Genomic DNA, 26588 nt, shown 5'->3' on the forward strand with positions numbered 1-26588 from the left:
CTGCTTAATTTCTCTAGCTTCTGCAAGGGTTTGTCAAGCTAGCAGGGAGAATACAAAATCATTCAGGAAGTCTTACTGATTGTGTGGCAATTTTCATTGTTATAGCAAAGATTTCTTAAAGTTAAATAAAATGCATTAAAACAATACTTTATAAACGGTAGTCTTGATGAATGCCAGGAATCAGTTTCTTTTCCTGTATGCTTTTCAAAAGCAGGTTGTACTGGTTATCATAGAATCATAGGATAGTTAGGGTTGGAAAGGACCTTAAGATCATCCAGTTCCAACCCCCCTGCTATGGGCAGGGACGCCGCACACTAAACCATGTCAACTAAGGCTCTGTTCAACCTGGCCATGAACACCACCAGGGATGGAGAATTCACGACTTCCCTGGGCAACCCATTCCAGTGCCTCACCACCTTCACAGTAAAGAACTTCCTCCTTATATCCAATCTAAACTTCCCTTGTTTAAGTTTTAACCCCTGTCCTGAGTTGACTGATACTGCTAAACCCAGGACAACCCCCTAGTACCTTTAAGAAACAGGAGACACACACCCCAACAAAATAATTTAGCTGAAGTTAAAGTCACAGTATAACTCAGGACATTTTCTTTTCTGTAGTGAAATGACTTCAGCTGGGTTGTGTTGAGTAACTTGAAGTCAGTCAGATGAGGCTGTACTGAAAAACTTACCCCAAATATTTTTGTGCATTCCAGATTGATGTTTTGGTCTAATATGCTCCTGTTTTCATCCCTTTATAGATGCTGGAGTTCATATGCACGTGGAAAAAAATAATATGCCTAATGTGTTAATAGTCAAATATTATGGCTATGAATAAAAGACATAATTTCATTTAAAAGCAAAATCAAAGGTCTTCTCTTGTGGAAAACAGCACAAATTCCATACATCAAAGCTACTGAAAACAATAGGCTGGATGACTCCAAGAATATCATTCCTGCGCGAAACTGTGCACACAGAAACATCTAAAGGTCAATGGTCTTTTATGGAGAATCCTGCTGCTCTGTTCCTGGTTTGGGATGGTCACTGGAAAAAGAGGGGCTAAGGAATGCTTTCCATTAATTTTCAGTCAAGTACTGGAGCAAAATACTTGATTTTTTCTTACCAAGTTAAAAGAAAATAAGGTCTTTGTGTGATTTGGTATGTTAGTGAAGTTCCAGCTTCAAGTCTAGTTCACTTTAAGGGAAAGCAACTTAGGTGTTCTACTACTAGTTTATATAAATAACAGTAAAAAGTAAAATCCTGGATACCATTGAACTGATGGTAAAGATCCTAATGATTTCAGCTAACGTATTGCAAGGCTTGACCACACTGAGAAAAGACAGCATGTTGTTAACAATGCATTGCACAGTTTTCATCAAAGGTATCTATACTCCGTATCATAGGGCTCTTGCTTACTCTTAAAGCTCAATCTTCCTTTCATTGAAACTTCTGGTTAAATTGAGCATTTCATAATATTGGCCTGTTAATCTGATGCGTTCATAGACAATACAAATAATTCATTCTTGAAAAATAAAGAGCAGTCAGGCGTGTTTATCTGAGACCCATAGAACATTTTTGAGTCTATTATTAGGCTTCAGTTTCTCTAGAAACAGAGATAATACACACAAATACATGCAGGCAGACTTTCCAGCCTGTAAATACTCATCTTGCAGTCTAAGACACCCTCCCTGAAATCCACAGGCAGCCCAAGAATATGCCAGTTTTATAGTCAATTAGTAACATTTCAGCCTGAATAAAACCAAACCCGCTTCTCGTACATAGACTGCCAGGTGTAAGTCACTGCAGGTCACTTTGGACAGGAAGCTGGCAGGCTCACAAATGGTGCATGAAAACAGGTCTCCATGCTGGAGAGAGCAATGGAGTAATGATGTGCTGGCTGTCCCCAGGGCAGCTCCACAGCCATTGCTTCTGTTCAATAGCAGAGAACGGGGTGTGAAAAACAATGTGGAAGAGACAGAGCTTTAGGGGATCCATTGCAGATGGATCTGCCTGTTCTCTTTGTTTCTACTCTTATTGACTCCTAGCAGTACCTATGGATTGCTCCTCAGCCTTGTTAGGCACAGTATAAAGATGGCATTAAATGATATTTTATGAGCTGAGTATATAAAAGCAGCTTGTTTTTCTTGCTTGGTGCAAGTACTTCTGAATAGCTTTTGAGTGCCTGGGAATGCTACACTGTTCACAGAGCAAAATACACCAAAGTGCAAAAGTGTTTGCGGGATTACACCATGAGATTGATTTCCAAACCTGTCTTGAGGTTCTTGTTAAAGAAAGGCAGGCGGTTCCCAGCTATGCAATATATTCCCAGTAGAGATCTGTCAGAGCCTGAAACTTCTTCCACTTGGAGTATGATGAAAGATGAAACACTCTCTAAGGAAATGCAATTAAAACAATCAGCCAATGAAACAAAAATCCAACAAATTATTCCTTCCTCTGGCTTCCCTTATACATCCTGTCTCTTCTCTGTTTTGGATAATTAGATTGAAAGCTCTTCAAACTGAGGAACTGTCTACATTTTGTCTCCTGTGTAAGGCTAAGATCATTGTTGGTACTTTAGAAGATACTTAAATGTTTAACATTTATCTTTACTGGCTCTGATGGAGACAGTTGGCCCTGGATTTATGCAACAATTCTCCTATAGATGAACAAAGAAATACCAGGGTGAAATGACAACACTTAATATTTTTCCTGAGGGATTTTAGGTTGTTATGTGCTAAGGAGGAACATATGAAATACCATACATTTTTGCCAGTTTGTACGTCGCGATGCAAAACTACACCTGACAGACACAGCCAGGATGAGATTCTCAGGTACATATCCTCATGACATTTTGGTGAGTGATTAAACATATATATGTAAGTGACACACAAGCATAGAGCGCAGGATTGGGCTCTTTACAAGCAGTCTTCCAGTACCTAAAGAGGCCCACAAGAAAACTAGAAAGGGATTTATTATAAGAGCAAGTAGAGGTAGCACAAGGGGGAGTGGCTTCAGGGGTTTTAGATGGGATCTTGGGCAGAAGCTCTTCCCTGTGAGGGTGCTGAGGCGCTGGCACAGGGTGCCCAGAGAAGCTGTGGCTGCCCCATCCCTGGCAGTGTTCAAGGCCAGGTTGGACACAGGGGCTTGGAGCAAGCTGCTCTAGTGGAAGGTGTCCCTGCCAGTGGCAGGGGTTGGAGCTGGATGAGCTTTAAGGTCCCTTCCAGCACAAACCAGGCTGGAATTGTGTGGTGTTATCCTATGAATTCTCCAGCAACTGCAGCACAAAAGAGATTTCAATCCCAGCTGTCAGGCAGGCAGTGAGAAGGGATGGATAGGGAGGGGTGGCCTGGGGATTGGAAATGTGGCCTGGGATCCATTGCTGGTGTTCAGCTTCTGTCTCTGTCACAGCCTGTTGTGCAAGTTACAATAATCCTCCCACATTTAACTGCAGAAAAAAATCTGTCCTCTATCCAAGCCCAGAAGTGGTAAAGCCAGAGCAGTGCAAATCCTAGTCTAACCTAACCAGTACCTGGTCTAAATAGTAAGTATGACGCTGCTTTCCACCTCTGCCCCACACAGACTTTCCTGTTCCAGCTCATGCTGATTTCAGTCACTAAATCGTGCCCTGTTGTCCCACTGAGGTGCTCCCAAAGTGTTTCTCTGTGGTTTTATTCACCTCCTGTGAAACCCTGAGATGGGTCTTCCCCACCTCACCATGCTGTTTTGAGGATAAATATACTAAGCACTATGAATCATAGAATCATAGAATAGTTAGGGTTGGAAAGGACCTTAAGATCATTTAGTTCCAACCCCTATGAGGGACTTACTTAAATCCTGTGGTACTGGGGTCATTTTAGAGCAGGGGATATTTTTCTGATAATCATGAAGAGACTCTTTCCAACTTCTTGTCTTCCAAAACCAGAGCTCCAGCTGCTGGAGTAACATCTGCTTTTCTTTCTTCAAAGCTTTGCACAATTTGGAGCTGAGGTGGCCCCTGTTTCATAATTGCCCTCTTTGTCCTTAGTCAAGCAAGAGCGTGGCTGTCCCCAGTCCCAGACCTCTGGACCAGATGCTGTTGTGCAACATGTACTTGAAGTTTCCAAAACAGATTTTAATTGGAAACATAACTTCATACAGTAGCTTGGAATGAGTACGGGGGAGAATAATCAAAACAAGAGATGAAAAAGTAAATGCCAAAAGGGAAGAAAAATAAAAGGCCATTTTACTGGCATTTTGTACTGAGAGGCACTAGGCAGGAAATACTGTGCATATCCATGAAAACTGGAAGCATGTAGCAAGCAGTAATAACTGAGACCCTCAAAAAGCCAGATCCTCACCTGGTGTAAATCAGTAGAATCATAGAACCATAGAATAGGTAGGGTTGGAAAGGACCATCCAGTTCCAACTCCCTGCCCTGGGCAGGGACACCTCACACTAAACCATGGCACCCAAGACAAGGGTATTCCTTCATTGATTTTGTAAGACCTGCCATTCCTCGTTGACTTCAGTGATGCTGTGCTCATTTGTACCAGTCGAGGACCCCAGCCAGTTTGGCACAATTGAAATCCAGAAACTTTGAATACTTGTTCTGTTTCTTTTTTAACTAAGTTTTAATCAATCTTTTGTTTTGTAGATTGCCCTCCACTTGGACTAGAGACATTAAAAATTACTGACTTCCAGCTCCATGCCTCTACAGCAAAGCGGTATGGCCTTGGGGCCCACAGAGGAAGGCTTAATATTCAGGTAACATCCATTTTTTTTCTCCTAAGTGGGAGAATGGCTTAAGGTTGTACTGTTGTATAAAGAGAACCAATGGATGATTATTGGTTCTGACTACTTTGTCAGCTCATGTAATTCAAATGAAGGGGAAACACTGGAATTATAGGAGTGAATAAGGTTGATGGATAACCTGCAGATTCATGGGGCTTAGTTAGAAAAACTCCAACCTTAGTGTGCTGAGGGTGCAAATCCAAACAGACCTCTATGAGCAAGCAAAGGTGAAGGCAGCCCAGAGCTGCTCCCTTAGCAATCAGCCTGGAAGGAAGCTTACACAGCAAATTGCTTTTTTCGTTGTTTGCTAATGACAGTGGTTAATTAGAAGCGTGGTTTCAAGTGAAGCACTTGCCCCAAGGCAGTTTTTCAAAGGCAGTGATTGTACTACCAAAAATTGCTTCAGTTCAGAAGTCACTAGCAAGCAATCTAGTTTAGCTCCTTTTATTTAATATGAAAGATGTGCTTAGCTGCTTTGCAGGACCAAATTCTATTTCCCCCATTTCTTGTTTCTGTTTTCCACTCTATTAGGGCTGTTTTCGGAATTACAGTCTTTTCCAATGAGAAAAAGCTACTTTGCATAGTAAAACACAACATTTAAGGCTCAGAGTCATAAACAGGATACTAACACCAAATCAACAACAAAAAAAGTCTCTAAAGCTTTCTTAATCTATTACTTACCTGTTATTAGACCCTCCATTAGACTGTTTTGTTCTCCAGCTGAAAGGGTTTGCTAGTTAATGAACTAGGGGAGTTAGGCTGGGACTAGGAAGGATGAGCTCTAATCAGTAGAACAATTTCACGTGGTGCCTACTGCCATGTAATGGGGGGCAGCTGCTGGAAGGTGGGACTACTGTTAGTTAAAATCCCATTATGCAAGTGTTTCCCTTTGCTTCAGCATCTTCCAGTGCCTCTGCTATGTGAGTTTGTCTATGGGGAATGGGGAACCTCTTCTTTTCTTCACTGCCCGTTTTAATCAGTTAATGTTAGTCAGAAAGCTGTTTTGCTATGCAGTTGCCTGAGAAACAGCCAGCTGGAGGACTTCATATGGAACTTCTTTTGAGATCTGTGCAAGGTAGTTTGTGTCTTTACGTCATATTGTTTGCTAGGAATTAAACCTCATGGACACAAATCATGGTATGCAAATGATATTCAGGTTGGCTCTATAGGAAAGTTTAATTATATTATTATTGTTTTTTGTTATATAGTGGCATAAGACCAAGGGCAGTGATGTGAGTCTCTGATTGTGGTCCCTTATTTTTCATGCTGGTGTTAAAGTTCAATTTACTTAAAGACAAGAATGACCCTACTGGTTCAGATCAGGAGTCCATCTAGTTGTGTGTCATGTCATCACCAGTAATGCTGCATTAAAATAAAGATGGGTAAAAGTCTTAACCATGAATGGTGTTTCCCCCAAAGATAGTCCAGAGCCTCCAGTGAAGCCAGGGGTACAGCGTTTTGCAAACTGGGTTTTTACTCTTCTCCATTTAAAATTCATGGGTCTTTTTTTCCTGTGAACAAAGGCTTCGCAATGTCACGCTTCTGCTTCATATAGATTTTGTGTCGTCATTTTCCTGAGCTGTACAAATTCTGCATGGATTGATCCTTATTATTATCCAAAAGCTGCTTTTGCTCTTTCCTGGTATAGGGACTTTTTCTGGTATAGTCCTGATCCCAGGACTGTGTGAGGCTCACCTACAATGAACCCAACCACCTGGCTTATAGTCAAGTGACTTCTCTGGCTTACTTTTTTTGTTTAAATGTAGCCCTTTTTATTTGCTGTGTCTTTAATAAAGATACTTAGCAATGCTTGAGTCAAAATCTTTTACCCTTACTGAAAACTTATCTGTATGCTATCCATACAGTAATTCCCCCAAGCCCCTTGACCACTTAGTGTTACGATGACTTGCAGTGTTAAAAGTATGGGCTTGCGTTTATTTCTCTTTAGATAGTATTTCCTTCGGGGTCAGGTTAAAATTAGTAGGTAAAATCTGTTCAAAGCCACTTTGGATTCTCAGATTTCTTCCCTGTCACTTGGATTTTAGGGCTTAATTTTATTTTGTGTGAAGAGTTCTGAATTTCAGTCTCAACATTTTTACATTTAGAATTTAAGTATTTAGAATTCTAGTGTTTAAAAAGATATATGCTTATAACTGAGAATAAGTGCTATGGAGGACTGATGCGTCAGGTGTGCGACCAGGTCCCTGGTGGTTTCTGTTTGTTGTTTAGAAGGGTGGTTGCGGTGTGCTGGGCAAAGACAAAAGGCACTGGTATTTAGGCAGCTGTGTTTTCATGCTCTTTAATACTACACATGAAGTAAACACTCTGCCCAAGTCAGACTCAGAGAGGCTGATGTGCCTCTGAAGTTTCATCAGAGCGCTATGCTATGTGTCTGGTGATCAGCAGTTTTATGGGCTGGTGGCCTGCTCTGGGTATAACCACGGAGCCATCCCAGTATTCATATGTCCGGAAGAAACCGTTGTGCTTCTTCCTGAAATAAGACAAAATCTGCTGTCTGCCCAGCGTTATCATCTGCTGCAAAGTCAGCTGAGGAGCTTAGGGCTCACCCCAGGTAACTGGCACTACCCCAATGCACAGGGAATTTGTAGAATAATGAAATTTTTCAAAGGCTTTTGAGGGTTAGTTTTTTCTGATTAGACTATTTGAAGTGTATAACATTAATCAGTCAGTTTACGCTTTATTCCAAAGAAGGACAAGCTTATCAAGGCTGGATAAGACCTTCTGGGATCTGTACCTCTTGTGACCTCACGTTGTGTGGGACCTGATTTTGCTTCTGGCCCTGTGTGAGTGTGGTGATTAAGCTGGGAGCTCTGGCAGGCAGGAGCAATGAGATCCAGCCTGCAACTGCAGTAGTACCACGAGTAGTAATTTAACATCATGAGGAAAAATCATAGCATAGAATAATATTCATTGAGGCCCTCTGCCTTCAGGGATAAAAGTCATTAGTATTTGTCACTTGCCCAATAATTAGCAGTGGTTAAATCTGAAATAATTAGTAGAATGATATTTCTTCCCCTTCCTCATTTTCCTGACTGGAGAAATCCAACAGCAGTGAAGATTGAGCAAGTAATACAATTGCGTGTATGCAGATAAGCAGAATGTATTGCTTTTTGTCTTTTCTTTGTTTCATGAGTTCCTTTTGAAAAGCTCCATTCTCAAAACATAAGCAAAAGGCACAATTACTGAAGTTACACTTCCAGCCTCCGTGCTTTACCTCTCCTCTACTGACAGTGCTTGCTATAAATACCTGTGATGAGTAACGCTTTTCTATTTCTTATTTTCCTTCTAAACTTCCTTTGGTAAAATAATTTTTCTGATCATCCTTCTGGGAAACAGGAGAAGAATTTAAACAGACGTGGTTTGATATTATGTGTTCCTGCTGCTTCTCTAGCTGACTTATGGCAGCAGACTGAAATTGCTTTCTTCGTTTGAATACATTTAGGCAGTAACATCTTTGTGTTATAGAATAAGGCTTTTGGAACAGTGATAATGTGAGCAAGTGTTTGTTCTGTTTTGCACGTATCTAACTCTAAAGAGGAACATGAATTAAAACCACAAGTCGTCATTTGTAAGGGAATCATAACCTTTTGATTTCCCTTCATCTTAGCTTCTGGATACATAATAAGTAGTTGGTTTGTTTTACTTGATTTGTGATTTTCAACAGTCATATTTATAGAGAACTTATTTAGGAGTGACATAAAAGAAGTCCCTTATTCTATATCAAAAAGGTATTTTTTCATACAATACGGCATATTCAGGAATGTTTTAGCATTTATGAAATCTGGGTTAATTTTGAGTTATTATTGAAAATTGAGTGATGGAAACAAGGATTTGCTTAAGACTTAGTCCTTACTTTCATTTTTAATTAGTTACTGCACTCCTTATAAAGACAACTTAGGTGTTTAAAATGTATAGCTTGGGTGTGTTATAACTTCTAATTCATAAAATTATAATTTTGTCATAAATTTAATTATCCCTTTAATTCATTATATACAAGTTATACAGATTATAATTTAATTCATATCTCCTTTAATTCAATATACAACTTTTAAATTCAAGTCACCATCTTACTGAGCCAAGGCATCTGGTTCTATATCTTTGATTGAATATTTGATGATGGCCATTCTCATCCTTCAGGAATTAACGTTTTTCCCAAAGAAATTTAAATATCTACTAAATATTTGATTGCATTTATAAGGTGGGTTTTTTTGTTTTAGAAACAGTATTTTGAAGTGGCTGTAGGGCAAATTCAAAACTTCAAGCACCTTAAGAAAAAACACAGACTGAAAGCTTGAAAAGAGAAGTTTTAACGTGTTTATTTCTATTCTTTTCCCCCAGAAATATTTCTAACAAGAACATCTCATTGATTAAAGTCCTCTTTTTCACATAGTGCTCTGTGCTAGTTATACACAGATACCTGCTTCTTTCTGCTTAGTAAAAATACTTTTTGCTTCAGAGAAGCTAATAGCAAGAAATAAAGCAGGAACAAGAAGCAGCATCGTTTCTTTTCTTTAATGCTCTCTTTGCCACTTTTTAAGGCCATATTACTTTAAGATGTGCATAACCGTAAGCATGTTCTTTAGACTCCCCATATTTGATGTGCAATTTAAACATATGCTTAAATCCAATTGAAACCATGGAGATTTTAGTAAGTAAATTAGAATTGGGATTTTTTTTGCATATAAGTTTTTCTTTCTGTCCTCTGTTTCCCACCTCTCACAGTAACGTAGAGGAGAGGTTTACACCCTGATGATCATCACACCAATGGGAAATATCCTCAGTCTGAATGAGGGCCAAGGATCTCAGCTGATGCAGCGAGAGATGCAGGTGTTTGGTGCAGAGAAATTGGTCAAATTTCATCACTGTGAATGGGATTAGCATAATGCTGGTTCAAGGTGCTCTGCAGATCTTAATGCTTCCTGGCAAGCACTGGTTTTAAACCCGAAGGCTACTTCAAATTTCATCTTATTCTAAAATGCATTGAAACTTTTCCTTGTGAAAGGTTATTACTCAGGTCAGTGATCACATTTGTATTCTCCTGTTTTCCCATTGTTCAGTTCTCCTTGAAAAATGTAACCTCCATTGTTAATAGAGGTTTTTCCCTTTATCTCCAACCCTTAAGCAAACTCCATTTTAAAATATCGAGTTAATACATAGAAGTAGGTGGCTTAAGGTAATTTTGGAATTTAGGAAAACAAGTTGTTTTTAAGCTGCTCTTACTCAGATTTGAGTACCTGAGAAAATAAGAAGTTTTAGGAATTGAATCTGTGTCTGTTTTGCAGCTCTTCCTTCAGATGCCACCAGGCTTGTAGTTAATCTCTCTTCCCACTGCGTCTTCACTTTGAGTTAGACCCACACAATGCCCATTTTGATGGAAATGGTCCTTAAAAATGTCGGATCGCTGCCATTGTAACCCCGCTATGACTGTAACATCTGCTAATGCTGCTCAGAGGGAAGCTGAGGCATAATTCAGGGAAATTTGACACTTGTGCTCTTGGATACTTCATTTATGTTTTAAATATACACACACACCAGCTGAAAGTTTACCACTGAATAAGCAGTAGCTTTATATCAGAGCTTTAAGATGCGTCTCTAATATAACAAAGTTTTCCAGACCCTTCATTTATATCTGGGACATGTTTAAGGATATGTTTTCTTAGAATTCCATGGATGGCAACAATAAATCCATATTCAACACAAATGGGTTATCATAAAACTACATGTAGCCTCAGAGAACCATATGGAAAAGCTTCTGTGCTCTCTATGGCAGTAGCTGCTTGGTGCCAAAAATTTCCTGGGCTTTAGTAATAAGATAAATATCTAAAGACTTCAGATGCGATGTTTCCTTAAATATTTCAGCTGTATTTGGAATACAGTTTACTCAAAATACCTTGCAGCTATTTCTCTGAAAATATTGAGAGGGCTTTTTGAGCTGGTTTTGCCAGAAGAAACTGGCATAAAGACTGGTGTACAAGTTGAAGGACAGCTGGGCACTCCTGAATTTTTAACCTTTGACACCCTTGTGATGAAAATTAATAAATCTGGGACTAAAAATTGATGGGAAATAGTAATATTATCTCCATATGGCCTACTCTCTCCTTTGCCAAGGGAAATGACATTGCTCCAGCACTGACCATTATTTACATGGATTGGAGCTGACTTTTTAGGACTTTCATAACTGAAGACCATGGGGATCATTTCTTCTGGATAAAGGCTCTCTCAGGCCACAGACTGGTACAGTGAACTGAAGCCCTATTTATGCTTTCTAACCCTAACTTGACTTTATATGTAATGGTTCTTAGTTTTGAAAAGGACTTTGCAGAATTTCCCTCCCTGCTTTGAGTAAGGAAATATTTTGGTGAGAATGACTGTCCCAGGGGTCTTAAAAGTGGTGCCAGAGGAGGAAGTGGAATGAGTGATGACTTTGTGTGTTATTTTCGTTTTTCCCATGAAAGACCTTTGGTTTCTTGGTTCTGATTTATAAAGACAGTTTTCTCCTTCTTTTCAGGCAGGTGTTAACGAAAATGATTTTTATGATGGTGCTTGGTGTGCAGGAAGAAATGACCCATATCAGTGGATTGAAGTAGATGCTCGAAGGCTAACAAAATTCACTGGAGTCATCACACAGGGGAGAAACTCCCTCTGGTCGTAAGTACAGGCTTACTTTTCTCCATGAGTTTCTGAGCTTTCAGACCAAGGAATTCATGCTGTGTTGTGTGTTGTTTCTTCAAGGGGAAAAAAAGAAAGAATGGAAATGCTGTGTGGCATCAAATAATTGCATAGAGAAACAGTAAAAGGCAAAGTGATTATATGATTATATATGGCATAAAATATGTGTTTATAGGAAGAAAACTTCTATAGGCACTATTTACACCTGGCAAAGGAATCAACATGATTCCGTCAGATTGTGCCTTTGTATTCACCTTTCAAATTTGTTTGACTTAAAGGTCCTAATTCTTTCCCAGCATTTAAATTGGTTAGTTTAGATACTAGGTTTGTTAGATATTGGTTTAGAATAACCACTCATCTTTGAGATTGCCCATTGCATAGGCAACCAACAAATCATTGGTAAAATGTCAAAATAATGTGGTTTCTAAATGAGCTGTTACCAAATGTTATAGCTGAATTGCTTTTTTTCTAAAGAAGAACTTCTAATATAACCAAAACCCTGCAGTGTGTGTGGATCAGGACTGCAGTGTTTGGTAGCAGGCCTGTTGTGCTGTGCTTATGAATGCAAGCAAGACTCCATGCAGTTCAAGCCAGCTTTCCAAGAAAGCTTTGAGGAAGGAACGTTTGCTATGAAAGCTGCCTTGCTGCATTGGTCTGAGGAGGAAGTGCAGGCACACCTAGCTCAGGACCTTAGCTTTGTACTGAAAGTGCTGCCCACTTCCAACACTGAAAACATTTGTGACCTTTCTGGTTACTGCTTGTGTGACAGGATGAGTATATGGCACTGGGAAATGACTTGTGAGCAGGCTTGGTTGCATTCACTCTTTTGGGACCAGCTTCTGAGTGTAGGTGAACATATCACTCTATAACCCAGCCAAGTGTGAATGAGGTGAGAATTGTCTATGAGGAATAGAGCAATCGGCTAGCCCAAACAGGAACTGAAGGCAACGGTTTGTTTTGTTCCTGATCTTTACAGTGCTTGTTCAGTACCTTAATTTCTTGTGGAGTCTCATTGCCTTATGTAAGCAAATACTCCCACTTGCACTACTGGACCTTTTGACCAAGTATTCGGGAGATGCACAGGCTTAGATCCATTCTGGTCAGAAATCTCCCTTAAGAAAAGGAATGTGCCATAGAACAAAAGGTAAACCAGAAAAATACAAGCATATTTAAAAAAAAAAAGGTAGTCTTTATTTTTCTTCTATCATTTAATTTTCTGGAGCTTTTCATCTCTTTGAGCACCGCTGTGGGAGTAGGAGCCTTTTTGGCAATAAAATTTCTATATTTATTCCACATTGTTCTGTGTTAGGTAGATAATTACTGTAGAAAAGTCTTATTCTTTTCTATATTCATACTCTTGACATTGCTGTTTCTCAACACCAGTGCTGCATGGCTTCGTCTTGTCATATTGCTATTTTCAGTTCAGCTCTACTGCAGGTACACAGCAGCACTTGATGCTCTATTTATAGTTGACATTCACAGTCATCTTCAGTTTGTTTGGTTTTCAAATTACTAAGTCTTGCTTTTGCCCTCTTTCCCCCACAAAGAGTTGGTGGGCAGAGCCCTAAAGGTCTGCAGAAAGAGCAGGGCTGATGCTGGGAGAGGAGGCCCAGGCTCCTTCTGGGTCTTTACTCAGATGTATGGAGAAACAGGCACGTTGCTGCATCATAGGAGCAAAGATGATTTCAACTGGATCAGCTTTGCTAATGTCTCCTGGTAAATACATCTTGTAAGACTAATATCTGCCCTATAGAAGGGCCAGAGGTGTGGGAAAAAATAGTCCCAGGAGGGGGTGTCCTCTTTCCCTATCTCCAGTTTGCATACAATGAACTGTCGAGGAGGTGGCTTTTCTTGTCAGCGTGTGATGGCCTCCATCCTACTTGCCATCTCTTGATACAGCTTTGGCTGTGGGACTGGCTTTCCTGGAGTCCACCTCCAGAAATCTCTCCCTTCATCAGATTGAACAGATAAAACCAATGTGTTTGACGTTTGTGTGCTCTGCTTCTGCATGTGTAACTTCTTGGATATTTCTAAAAGCAAGTTGGTACTCCTCAAAGTGCTTTAGAAAGAGTTTAGGCTGATGTATGCAATCCTGTTCTGGGCCAAGATGGGTGTCCTAGGGTTTCCAGAGTCTGAGCATCTGGGAACATCATACCCAGGAAGATGGCAGATGCTGCTTTCTGAATTCTTCATGTCGTTGTGTCTGAAAGATGATCTCAGTATGACTTTCTACCCCAATTCTTCAGTCAAGAAAGGAAAGAACCATGAAGTCCTGGTGTGGAGGAGAGCTACACAAAGCAAAACTGAATCCAAAGAACAGCAGAAACCCTGAGCTTGGAGCAGAATCTGTCTTAGGCTGGGTTTCAGAGGCACTGGTAGATGTTTTGGTGCTTGTGGTAAACTCGGGAGACGATGACCTGACTGTAATCACAGAGGTTGCATGCAGTGAATTGGCTTTAGAAGCCAGCTCAGCATAAACACATCAATAGTACTTTTATTTGTGTGGCTGGTTCTTTTGAGACTGTTTTGCTATAATAGGCATTAGAAACAAAGCGGATACATTATCCTTCTCTTACACTTAGCTACTGACAGTGATAGTATCATAAAAGATCTGTATAGGATATGAAAGTTTGCACAGGAAGATGCCATTCTGTTACCTGAGGCACTTTCCCAACTTGATGAAATTGTGACAATAATATAGTGCTTTCATAACTAATATAATCATATGTTGGAGAATAAGCTGTTTCAGGCATGAGTGCCAAAAAAACACCCCTCTGATCTGTGTTGTATTAGAAGCAAAAGCCTGCCAAGGTAAGATTTTTATTTAAGCCTTGGAGACTTTCCCACTGTTATATTAAAAATAAAAATCAAGGCAGTAGGGTGTATGCAAAGTTCACCAAAGCTATTGTGTGAGAGGGATAAAGAACCAGAAAAGCAACCTTTTTTCCCTCCTCTTTTTATTGAACAAGAATCTTCAACAAAGTGGAACAATGTACTTAACCAAAAGTACCCCCCGAGCTTCTGCCTTGATCAGTTTTGAACCTGTCCTGGTCCCTTTAGCTTCCTCCTTTTGACTTAATGAGGACATGTAAAATGAGCATTGGGAGGGCAGACAAGGAGACCCTGCTGAATCCTGCATCAAATAGCTTTGCCCCTCACTGTAGGGTTGCACCATTTGAGTTATTAACAGTCTGGCCTTTGATTCTGCTTGTATGTCTGAAGCTATAGCCAGAGCTAGTATACTGGTGGTGGAAGCAACCCTTTGCTCCTTTACAGCAGCACTGGCAACTGTAGTCTGGTTTTGCTGATGCCCTACTCTGTTGAAAGACGGTCTATTCGCATCCAGCCTTGCTTGTTGAGGCTTTTTTGAGCTTTATAGGCAATGATGAGTTGAAGATTAATCTTGACACAATGCAAACAACACACAAATGTGCGGGGTTGTCACTTTGTGCTGGCAGGAATTGTTTCACCTCGGATATTTCTCTCCTAATCTCATGGGAAGTTGCTGTTTCTTGTCTGTCTTCTGCTGTGTGTTGTGGCTCTGCTTCACAGTCCAGGGCTCTTTGGCTTGAGGCATGAGAGCCTTGAGGAGGAAGAGGCTTAGGTACAGAAACAGCTATTTGGAAGTGCAGATGAGCTGACTAGAGAAAGAAGGAAGCCATCCTTGGTTAGTAATGAATACTTGAATTATTTAATCATTTCCTTTTAAAGGAAAAACACTTCTGAGTCAAACCGTGTGCTCAGGCTGCCTGGCTGTGAATTCCATAATAGTCATGTGGAATCAAATCTTTCTGCTTTTCTTTTTAACTCCTGTAACAAGCAAAGCCAGGTTTTGAGCAAAACGTGCCTAAATTGAGGAGGTTTTTTTACCAGTCAAAGCAAGCGCATAAGCTCAAGGGCTGTTGCTGTTCAGCTACCTCAGTCATTCTTGGGACACCTGAAATCATGGCAAAGCACTCTTTTACCATTGTAAATGGTAAGCCGTGCTTATATTATTGAGAAGATCTGCAGGCTTGAAATTTCATGTATAAAGTGGGGTCCAGCTGCTAAAACCAGGACTCTTTTTGATTTTTACACTGAAGATATCCAGATCTTGGGAGTGCCACAAGTGTTAGTTGATTCAAATAAAAGCTAACACCTTGAGAGTGGGCAGAACATCAGTTCCTTTGTATGAACTGAGAACATCGGGAGGTTGTTGTCTCTGGACAGTCACCACACTGTTTCACTGTGTGCTTGATAGATGTCAGTGGCATCTTTCTGCAGAGCTGTTTTGTTTGACTTCTCAAACTAGACAAAGTTGTGTGAATGATGTGGCCTTTTAGAAAGGTATGTGACATCCACCTCTGAGAGGTGGATGGTGCCATAGCTGGGCTACAGGAGGGTTTATGGCTGCATATTTTGGGGAGAAACGCAGTATGCAATTCTTTGTATTGCTGCCGGTACATCTTTCAGTTTTAAGAACCAAGTATCTTCAAACAACTGTTCAAGGGTGTTGAGTGGGACACTGGAAGCATCACCATGGAATCTTGCCATATATTTGAAGCAATGATGTGATACTTTAAAATATGCACTCCCTTGACAGAGGGAAAAGATATTAATCACTCTTAGCAGTTTGGCAAGAATCTAAGACACACAGGAAACATGTTTCCCACAACCCAAACTGTCTTTTGATAATTTAACACCACCTTTTGTATCAAGAGAAAACCCACACATCTAAATATATTACAGTACTGACTGTAATATAAAGCTGTAGACGGTTTCAATGCAAAAGCTGTTTTGATTTTTAGAAGAGGATGCAATATGTCACTGAGTAAAGTGTGTTTGATTTGATGCATTTTCTTAAAATTAACCTTTCAACCATGTTAAATTATGCACTATTGCTGCATGTCATGAAATAACATGACAACAACAATCAAAACATGGATGAAATTGTGCAGAATGCTCAAATTCCTAGGGGAAAATCTGAAATCTTTAGAAAAGTCAAAATAAACTTATTTCCATGTATATCTTTATGACTTTTCAGAGTCATGGAAATATTGAGGATTTTCTTACTTTCATGTAAGATCATAGAATCATAGCATAGTTAGGGTTGGAAAGGACCTTAAGATCATTTAGTTCCAACCCTCCTGCTGTGGGCAGGGACACCCCCTACTAAACCATGATGCCCAAGATCATAGAATCAGACTCCTAGAATGGGTACGGTTGGAAAGGAACTTAAGATTATCCAGTTCCAGCCCCCTGCCATGTGTAGGGACACCTTCAACTAGAACAAGTTTCTCCAAGCCTCATCCAGCCTGGCCTTGAACATTACCAGGGATGGGACAATGTCTTGAAGAAGGAGCAAAAAAAGAAAAGGGGGGATGTGGTCATTTTCAAGTCTGATTTACGTAGAGATCTGTCTGCATGCAACAACACTTTAAAGGTTAGTTGTTTTGAGGAGACAACAAATCAATGGTGTTGCTGGCTGGAAGGAATAATTACAATGACTTGCACATATTGCTTCTAAACTGACACTTTTAAAACTTGTGGCTTTTGTTCATTGCTGTTGAAGCTAAGTTTTATCTAGAAACTGTGTCGTCACCATTACACGTTCCCTACTGGGTCACTTGTTTGATTTCCTTGTGCTACTCTGTAGGGATAGCACATAATGAATATCCAGCGCATCAGGTTTTTTCTGATTCTGCTTTTGTTAAAGGCAGTTTATTTGTAAATGAATAGGGGAATGAGTTTGCAAGCTTTTTTCTTGCAGTACACCGTCATCCTTCTCTGTGTGCAGTGTAGCCCTTCATGATCTCCCAAAATCCCTTTTGACAAACTGTCCTTAGGGAATTGTAGCTCTGGAGCAAGTTGGGTACCTTCCAGAGATATAGTTGAGGATAGATTTAGGTCAGTGCGGTTTGCTTCTAATTTTGGTGGTGCAGTACAGAAAGAAGTACAGTTCTTTAGTCACAAAATGAATGTGTTGCCCCAGATTTTAACTTATTGCTGTACTCATTGGCAGTTCCTCAAGAGCTGAGATTTGTTTTTATGGACAGTCTGTGTGTGAGGATTGCAAGGTGGTAAACTTCCTCGCTTGCAAGAGGCCGAAAATCCTTGCTTCCTTCCCAGTTTATCACTCATTCATGGTATGAAGTTCATGATCTCAGCAGTAAGATTGGCCTCATGAAGTGATAATCACATCAGCATCTTCAGTATTCCAATAACAAGAGAATAAAGAACAGTGATAATCCTTTCAGTGTACCTGCATTGGCATTTGGGACAGTGTAGTGATTACTCACAGGTATTTGTATTGTTTCTACGTATACCTAAGAAAAAGAATTTTTCACTGCAGATATGAAGGGGCAAAATACAACAGCAGTGCAGTACTGCTTTGGAAGCATAATAGAATAAACTGTAGAATAAATCCTGTCCAGCTCACAAGGACAGAAGTGGTACTTGGTGTTGACTTTCAAAGTAGTACCTATGAAAACCTACCCCGATGAAACTTCAGCAAATCCAGTGAAAATGTCTCTATGTTTTATCCAAATTACATAATAAAATAAGCAGCTGCTGTGTACAGACTTGAATTGTTATGGTGCATTAAATCAGTGCAAACTGTTATTTGCCCTGACTGGATGACAGGACTGCAGAGGTTATTACAGCTTCCCTGAAGTCAGGCTCTGGTAGAGTGAATTGCTCCAAATCCACTGAAATCATATCAAGTATATTGATGTGAGTTATAAAACAACCTGAGTTCAGTATAGAAAAAGCTCCCCTGATATATTAATGTCACTAGTTACATATTATACTAGTGTTTATAATTGACATTTTTAAGTTATATTTTTCATTAAAATGGTGGAGCCATCTCATGGGCTTTCAGTGGCTGAAGCTCTGAGAGTTAGCCTTTGGCAGCTTCAGCCTTCAGTGCTCTCCACTTACTTGCTTAATTTCAGTCCCTGTGCCATGTTCATCTTCCACCTTGGTTCTTCTACTTTATGCAGGACTTTAGTAGAGCATTTCTCACTGCTGATGAGTAGTCCTCAATGAGGAGCTGGCTTTGTGACCAGCTCAGATGATCCCATGTAGGTGGGATTCTGACAGCACACTCAGAAATGTGCTTATATTTTCACAAGATTGTCAAGAATGTCAACTCATTCTGTTATGGGTATGTTTTGTCGTGGTGCTCTTGCTCCAGTTATGACTCATGTACACCAAAGACTTGGTGACTCATGGTGAAGCACTGGAAGGGAGCAGGTTTGAATCATAAATTCACAAAATACTTAGTGTTGGAAGAAGACCTTAAGATCATCCAGTTCCAACCCTGCTGCTGTGGGCAGGGACACCTCACACTAGACCATGTCTCCTGAACCTCTGTCCAACCTGGCTTTGAACAATGCCAGGGGGGGAGCATTCACAACACTCTTGGGCACCCTGTTCCAGTTCCTCACCATCCTCATAGTAAAGGACCTCTTCCTTATATCTAACCTGAACTTCGCCTGTTTCAGTTTGAACCCCTTACCTCTTGTCCTATCACTGCAATCATAGAATCTTAGAGTATGAGATTGGAAGGGACCTCAAGAGTCATCTGGTCCAACCTTTCAAAGGGTGGTGCTGTGTGGAGAGAGTCTGCTTTGCAAAGTGAGGCTCACAGGATGCTCAGAAGAGGAAGGAAAGCTTCTTAACCTCCTTGGAAGGGCCTACAATGGGTAGTTAGAAATCAAATGAGCCAAAGCCTTTAGGAAGAGGATACATCAAATGAATACAGGCATCTACTTGCACTTATTAATCACAGCCTTGATCTGTATATTTTGCATGTGCATTATGACTTGTTGCAATGAGAATGGTTGTGTATGGGGTTAGCTGGGGGACATGAGGCAGCTGTTCTTTTCCCCTCCATCCATGCCCTTCATCACTTCTGCATGCACCAAGGGATACTTGGCCGCATTTTTGTGTGATCTTGGTAGATCTGAGCTCTTTCAGCATTACTTTAAATATGCTCACGGCTGTGCACACAAATGGCAGTATTTGCTGTTTACTGTCAGAGCTTTTCATTTTCCATTACTTTAATATTCACAGGGAAGGAGACAAAAGGACATGGTGAGGCAGTGCCTGTATAGCTGAGATTTTTCTCCTCAGACACATGACTGATTTACAAAGGTGTAATAGGCACAAAAAAAAATGGTAAATTAAAAACTTCACAAAAGGAAGTTTATAAGGAAAGGAATCACAGCTTGGTTGTGTTTAGCAGATGCAGGAGACCTGAAAGGGGAGGATCAGGTATAGGAATAATTTCAAACACAAGCAGGTCTCTTTGCATAGAGTGGCTTTAAATGATAGATGCTAAGACCACAGAATCTTTGGGGCAGAGGATGTCTTTGACCCCACAAAGACACCTTCAGATGTTACTGTCTGACTGTATAAGAGCAAAAGGAAATACCCACAGCTAGCACTGGACTTTCTAGAAAGTCAGAGACCAGAATCTTGTCAAAACCTGGCTGTAAGTGGCAACCATCAGGTGGGGAACACATTTGCAACCCCAACTCCTCCTCGCTGAGAAGAGCGCTATAAAAATCATTGCTGAATTCATTCTACGCAAGTCAGATTCTGGCCCTGAGCTTTTCTTCACAGGCCCTCTGCAGGGTCTGGTTTCAGTGTATTCATTTAAGTCAGACAGAAGCAATTTTAAAACTTAAACTTTCAAAATTTCAGCTGTTTAAAAGAATTGCCCTTGCTTGCTAGTCAAGCTCCAGCTCTTAAATCACACTGATTGAATTAGTTTGTGAAGCTTGCTGTGCTATCTGTGGCGAGCCTGAGCAGTTTTTGATTTGGCTTCCTTTTGAAACTGTTTGGCAATGGGTGATTTAAAATTTTATCAGTATAAATATTATTATAGAATATTAATGTTAATGGCTTTGCATTTAATTGCATGAGACTACAAATTACTTCTCAAGCAGAAAGCCATTTAATTGTCAGCATGCTGATTCTGTTGCATGAGTAGTTCAAAGCTTAACTAACATGTTGGTTTTTGTATAGGTGTTCTGCTATTTCAAGTGTTTTGGCTTGTTGATTTATATATTATTGATGGATGCATATCTATGTGCTTGTCTGGTTCTGTTTTCTATTAATTTTAGGATTTTGTAATGCAGAGAGATGAGACTCTCATAACAGCAGAATAAGATGGTCAGCTGGAGCCACATCCATTGCAGATGATGCTAACATGAACTCTGCCAATGTTTGCTAGTCGCATCCCCAACATCTCTTCCACTGTTGCCTTTGGCTTCTGCTGACCAGCACCTGACAGCTTTCCTTATTTATCTCAATACGCGTGGGGTTTTAGTGATGCGGAAAAGCATCCTTGGAGACTAGGATAAGAGTATCAGATTTACTTCACTTGTTGCTTATTCAGCTTTCCATAATTGAGGAGATTGGCCTTAAGGTATTACATGCAGCAAGCACAGTTCAAACAATATAAACCCAAACACAAATAGTCAGATGTCTCAGCTGATGTACTTACCTGCTGGAAGCTGGGCAGCCAAAAGCCTGGTGTCCCTCCACTGCTTCTCATTTAGCACTCACTATGTGCTGTGCTGGGTTGAGAGTCTTCTAGGTGTCCAATACACATAAAGAAAAGTAAGCAAGTTATACTGGGAAAGGCAAGGCAGAAGGATGTTTTGTTGTTCTGGTGGCGGCATGGTATCTTTCCCTACACACTGCAGCCTGATGCTACTGTGGTTCGGTAAGAAAAAGCTGATTCTCTAGGCGGGAAGCTGCTAAGGCTGTGGGAGATCTGTTTTTAATTCTCCGCTTTGATTCAGGTTTCCTCCGTGTCCCTGGACAAGTCACTCAATCCCTCAGTTTGTCTTTTCCTTTTTTTTTAAAATGAGAGTGGCCAGGCTGGATATTTCCTTGCATCTCAAGAAACTTAAAGTCAAAGATGTTCAAATAAGCCTTGTCTAAAGCTAATGCGTTACAGATAAACCCAACTAATTAATAATAGTTAAATTCGCCGCAGTGATTTTGAATCTGGTTTTGATTTTTGCGTCTAATTTCTGTGAAATGAATTGATTAATGTTGGCAATAGATACTGAGATTTTCCTGGTGGGTTTCTCCTGAGGAGATAAGGCTGGCATAAATTTTAAGAAGGATTATTAATGGGAAGCACCTGAACCCAAATGGTTCCTGCCAAATCTGTATCTCATGATCCTTTTCTAACATTGGTGAATTAAATGAGGCAGTCATGTAAGTAGCACTTTGTTAGAGCATGATGAACTAGAGGTAACCTGAAACACTTCAGAAGGTACTGTCATGCAATAACTTCTCTATTGCCTAGCTTCCTGCCAAGAAAGGGCTTAATAACTAACGCACTCTTCTCTGAATGTTGGCATAGGACTTCCCTGAATGGTGTCTCCCTGTCTCTATGAAACCAATAAGTATATGTATTTTCTGAGGCATACAATGGTGGGTCCAAGAAGATTTCATGGAGTGAATTTAGAAGAGCTTCTCAATGGTAATTGTAGGGACATCCAAAGTACTGGAAAGCATTGCAGCTTTCTTTCAGTTTTCCTTAGATAGCTTCATTGTTCAGTGCTGATAGGTCCCAAAAAGTTTCCATGTGGTGTGCTGAAGAAATTAATGTATAGAAATTAATGATAGATCTCCCTGTTGTCAGATAACAATACGGATGGCATGCCCCAATACTACTGCTATCAAAAGACCTTATCTCAGTGTCGTGGTTTAAACACAGTCAGCCATAAATCAGCCACGCAGTTTCTTTCTCACTCCGCTCCCTTTTCTTCTCCCTGCTCCCAGAGGGATGGGGAGGAGAACTGAAAGAATGCAACTCCCACGGGCTGAGATAAGAACAGTTTATTATCTAAGGTATAACACAAACCACTACTGCTACCACCAATAATAATAATGATAAAGGAAATAACAAGGGAAGAGAATACAATACCACCTGCCCACTGATAATATCCAGCCTGACCAAGCACCAACCAATACCTAGTCCCACCCTGCAGTGAACTAGCCCTTCTGGGTAACTCCCAGTTACATCCTGGGCATGGTATGCTGTGGTATGCAATACTTCTTTGGTCAGTTTGGGTCAGGTGTCCTGTCTCTGCTTCCTCCTGGTTTTCCCTCTTCCCTGGCAGACCATGAGGCTCAGAAAGTCCTTGGTCAGACTAAACATGTGAGCAGTAACTAAAAACATCGGTGTTATCAGCGCTGTTCCCAGGCCAAAAGTCAAAACCACAGCACTGCACCAGCTACTAAGAAGGAGGAAAAAATGACTGCTACTGCTGAACCCAGGACACTTAGCTATCATGTTTCTGTGGTGGATTTCCCCCAAAACCTTTAGATTTCTGTGTCTACATGAATGAACAGAGCACTGTATAGATATTAAGCTCTTCAATTCTAGGAAGAGCTGTACTTAATGTAAACAGACTGGTTGTTGATTTGAGCATGTGTAACATATCCATCTGCTTCCTAGAAGACCTCCTGTGCTGCACATGTGTAGAAAATCTGCAGCTTCTCAGAAGATTTAGTACGTTGAATGCTATTCTTCTGGTCTGTACCTGTAGAAATATGTGGGAATTAAAAACACTCGGCTCCCTGGTCAGAAGCTTCTGCCAGTTTTCCAGATACTCCGAATGCATGAATGCATGCAGAATTCCCCTTCCCCACCATGGGGAACATGACTTTTAAGCAGAAGATGCCCTTTCTGAGGCAAATCTGAATTTACAGTAGCCTCCTTAATATTGACAAAAAAAACATTTTTCTTATGATGTTCGGAAAAAAGGGGGAAGAATTTAGGTCCCTAGAGGCAGTTTTGGATTTGGTGCCGCTGGGAGAAGGATCTAGTCGCCCATGAGGGTTTTATTCTGCATCTCACTAAATACAAAGTGGATGTTTAATCCTTATAGGCAAGCACAGTTAACAGGATGTGGTGTGTGATCTAATACATTATGCTAATTTATCTTGTTCCATGGCCCTCTGTAGTCCTCCTATACTGCAAATGTAAAAGAATGGATGTAATCCATTTTGTATCTTAATTGGCAGACATCCTCTGAAAAGCACGTTGCCACTCAAGATGGTAAATGTGTACAATTGACAAGTATGCGTTCTCTTTTGGGAGAAGTTTGCACCTTTGTGGGGAATGAGAAAATTAAAATGCTGGAAATAAAAGCCATATCATGAAAATGGCAGTGCAGCAGCAACGGTTTCTCATGCCACTAAAATGAGCTGGTTCTGTTAAAAACTTTGATTCCCATTTTTCTTTAATCAAAAGCCATGATTTTCTTACAAAATTCTCGATTATGAAGAAAGTCCACCGTTGTCTTGGTTTTGTGACTGTGGTATTCTCTTAGGTTTTATTTTCTAGGTGTAATGAATGTATTGCTTGCTCTTATCTTATTTGTGCAACTGAAGTGATAAAGATTCTGGAATATTTCAGAAGCAATGATGTTGATTGATTTGTGACATTGCCATTTAGCCTAATTTTGAAAGAAGGCCAAGAATATTAATAATAATTAAAAAAAAATCCAAAACCCAACCACCAAAACAACTAAACCAAAAAAACCCTCACCATTTAATATGCATTGTATGTGTACACTACCACCACCATCCAAACCCGCGAGTTTTCCTCTTGAATTTGGGTGGTTGAGTTCAATTTCTGGGTGCTTTTTCTACTGTTGGTTGGTTTCCAATCAGAAAAAGCTATTTTTCTTCTTCCTGGAGTTTTGATGTTGGCCTCCAAAATTCCTAATTTTCATGTCTGCTAGAAGTACATCTGCCTTCCTTTAACTTACACAACAAAGCTGAAAGAAAAAAGTTGAATTCTTTACAAGAATTAGTAGAAACCTATGTAACACACTGATGTCACTGTCTATCCAGCATGTAACAGATCCCCTATAAATCCCTTACCCCAGGAGATCTTCCACTGACAGGCAGACAATTAGTATTTTCAGAGTGCTGCTAACTTGTTACAGTTGTTTAATGACCATTGAAGTAGTGTGTCCATCACAAGTCATAGTTATATTCATCTGTTCATATGATAATGAGTTCAGTCTGCTTGGCAATAGTCAAGCTTTTTCCATACAAACTAACATGAATGGCAAAAATCTATTCCTTAAAGAAGGCTGGTGGAAGATTTGCAGAGGGCTGGTTTAGTGTGTGAAACAGAGCTGGGTTTGTTCCGTCATTTTTTGAAGATCCCATGATATCTCCTCTTTGACTTTGGGGAGTATTAGTATACTTACATACAGAAGTGCTTTTCTAAATCTTACTAAACACCTAATCTCTGGATTCAGGTGCCATTGTAAGTCTGGACATCACTTTGAATCTTTTATGTAAGTGACACCACTTTAAATTTCATTCTGCTGTTTTATTTTCTGAGTAAAATTATAGATATTTTGCTGCCATGCATTTACTTTGGCATCATCTTAAGGTCACTATTTTGTACAAGATGAAGCTGAGTGAACTTGTGCTGGTCTTATGGCTGATGATTTTGCTCTTGTTCTGCCCCTGTCCTTTTCTTGGTCTTCACCAAAAGCCTGAATCTCTCAGTGAACGCATAAAGGCTAATTTGTCCCTTTAAACGTAAACACAGTGGAGTCAATGTTGTATGTTCATAGGTAGTTTATGGGTATTTGTTGATTTTTAAAAGATCAAAAAGCAAAGAATGTTGTGTTTGCATGGGTGCGCTACAACGGAAAGTTGTTCCTACCTGTGTCTGTTCTTCCAGGTACTCCTTGATCTCTGATTCATATGCTCTGATGCTTCTCTCATTTCTGCCCAAATTGCCCCTATTCTTCTTTCTAGTCCTAAGAGCTTTCCTTATCCTGGTTTCATTCCCAGCAATCTGACTTTGTAGCTTATCTGAGAGCCTGTGTTAAAGAAGGACTGCTCTAGAGGACTGCTGGTTACGCACAATCAGTTTATATATAATAATATAGAATTTAATCATCCTGGACTGACTTTATAGTACAAACACACCTCCAAGCCACAGTTCTCCTCCAAGTCGCTGCCTGTTGAAACCAGGAAGGTGTTAGGGGAAAAAAGAATGTATTACTGTTGCCTTTTCAGGCCAACAAATATGAGAGGTGTTACGTTCTCCATCGCTGTATACACCTTACCGGAGGGAACATCCAGGCAGTATAAAAGCCACACAGCTTTAAATCTACTCGGAATATAAGAAGCAGCATTCTATTTATTCTACTCTTCTTTAGGTGAAAAAAAAAAATAAAGGTGAGGCACAATTTAGGTACAAATGAAGATTTTGCTTTTTTAAGTTAAAGGGTATTTTGCTGTAAATTGGTTACCAGGCCACTAGAAAGATCAGCCTACTGAAGATGGATGTAAGTATTGTAGCAGTGCATTAGTGCTGTGATTAATTGGACTCTGCTGTGCAAAGACAGAATTGTCTCTCTGTTCCTACCTATTGCTAATAAATACAGGAATGACTGCAGGCTCTAGTCATTCTTGTGTTGGAAGAAATGGAAATTTTCCTGGTTGAAATTCACAGGCTTTTCTTCCTAGAGGATTTATTACATTTTTCTATCCTCTCCAATAACAGCAGCAGAAATAATAAATGTTCTGTAGCTGAAAAGGTAAGATTTCTAAACACTGGGTGCATCTGCTCTCGATAAGCTATTTATCCCCAATTCTGCATCTAAAAAGAAAGGAGAGCAGTAATCCCTCACCTCCTGGAACCTCAGGATATTATCTCACTGTTTATTTGCTATGTGCTAGGCTGCTCTAATGAGCTGTTGAATCTAGATTTGCATGTCACTTTTTCAGCCAAGTGTTGACATGACTGTGCCACATGGGATTTCCATTGCCAGCAGTCTTACAAGCTTTATTACACTAAGCACAGCTTGCAGTCATTCTAAGTTATGAAAAAAATAACTTAGTTACTCTTTGTCTTTTTCAAGGAGTAACTGGGTGACCTCTTACAGAGTATTGGTGAGCAATGACAGTCATGCATGGACTGCTGTCAGAAACGAATCTGGAGATGTGGTGAGTATCACAAAACAAAAGTTTTATGAAGAGCAGAGGTGGGAAAGTGGGGCTGTCCACATGGAGTTTTGATTTGCCAGATTGGTCAGTTAAAGACTACAAAGCAATTTCTCTCAGTCTTCCCCCTAATTTTAAGAG

General features: G+C 40.1%; 1 protein-coding gene across 2 annotated transcripts in view; it reads left to right on the top strand.

Annotated features, from left to right (window-relative positions):
• The window catches only part of CPXM2 (carboxypeptidase X, M14 family member 2), a 77613-nt gene that overhangs the window by 22450 nt on the left and 28575 nt on the right, over positions 1 to 26588 (top strand). Inside the window, exons 2-4 of one of the 2 annotated variants that reach the window (XM_057417345.1) lie at positions 4630 to 4739; positions 11296 to 11435; positions 26366 to 26450. In XM_057417345.1, the coding sequence (XP_057273328.1) occupies positions 4630 to 4739; positions 11296 to 11435; positions 26366 to 26450 (335 nt within the window). Of the gene's footprint in view, positions 1 to 4629; positions 4740 to 9503; positions 9615 to 11295; positions 11436 to 26365; positions 26451 to 26588 lie in introns of those variants that run through there. The other variant, XM_057417346.1, reaches the window with a different exon arrangement.

This window comes from Pezoporus wallicus, unplaced genomic scaffold, assembly GCF_028554395.1.
Source record: "Pezoporus wallicus isolate ANWC-B61680 ecotype Strahan unplaced genomic scaffold, APGP_CSIRO_Pwel_v1 contig_8188, whole genome shotgun sequence".
Lineage (NCBI taxonomy): Eukaryota > Metazoa > Chordata > Aves > Psittaciformes > Psittacidae > Pezoporus > Pezoporus wallicus.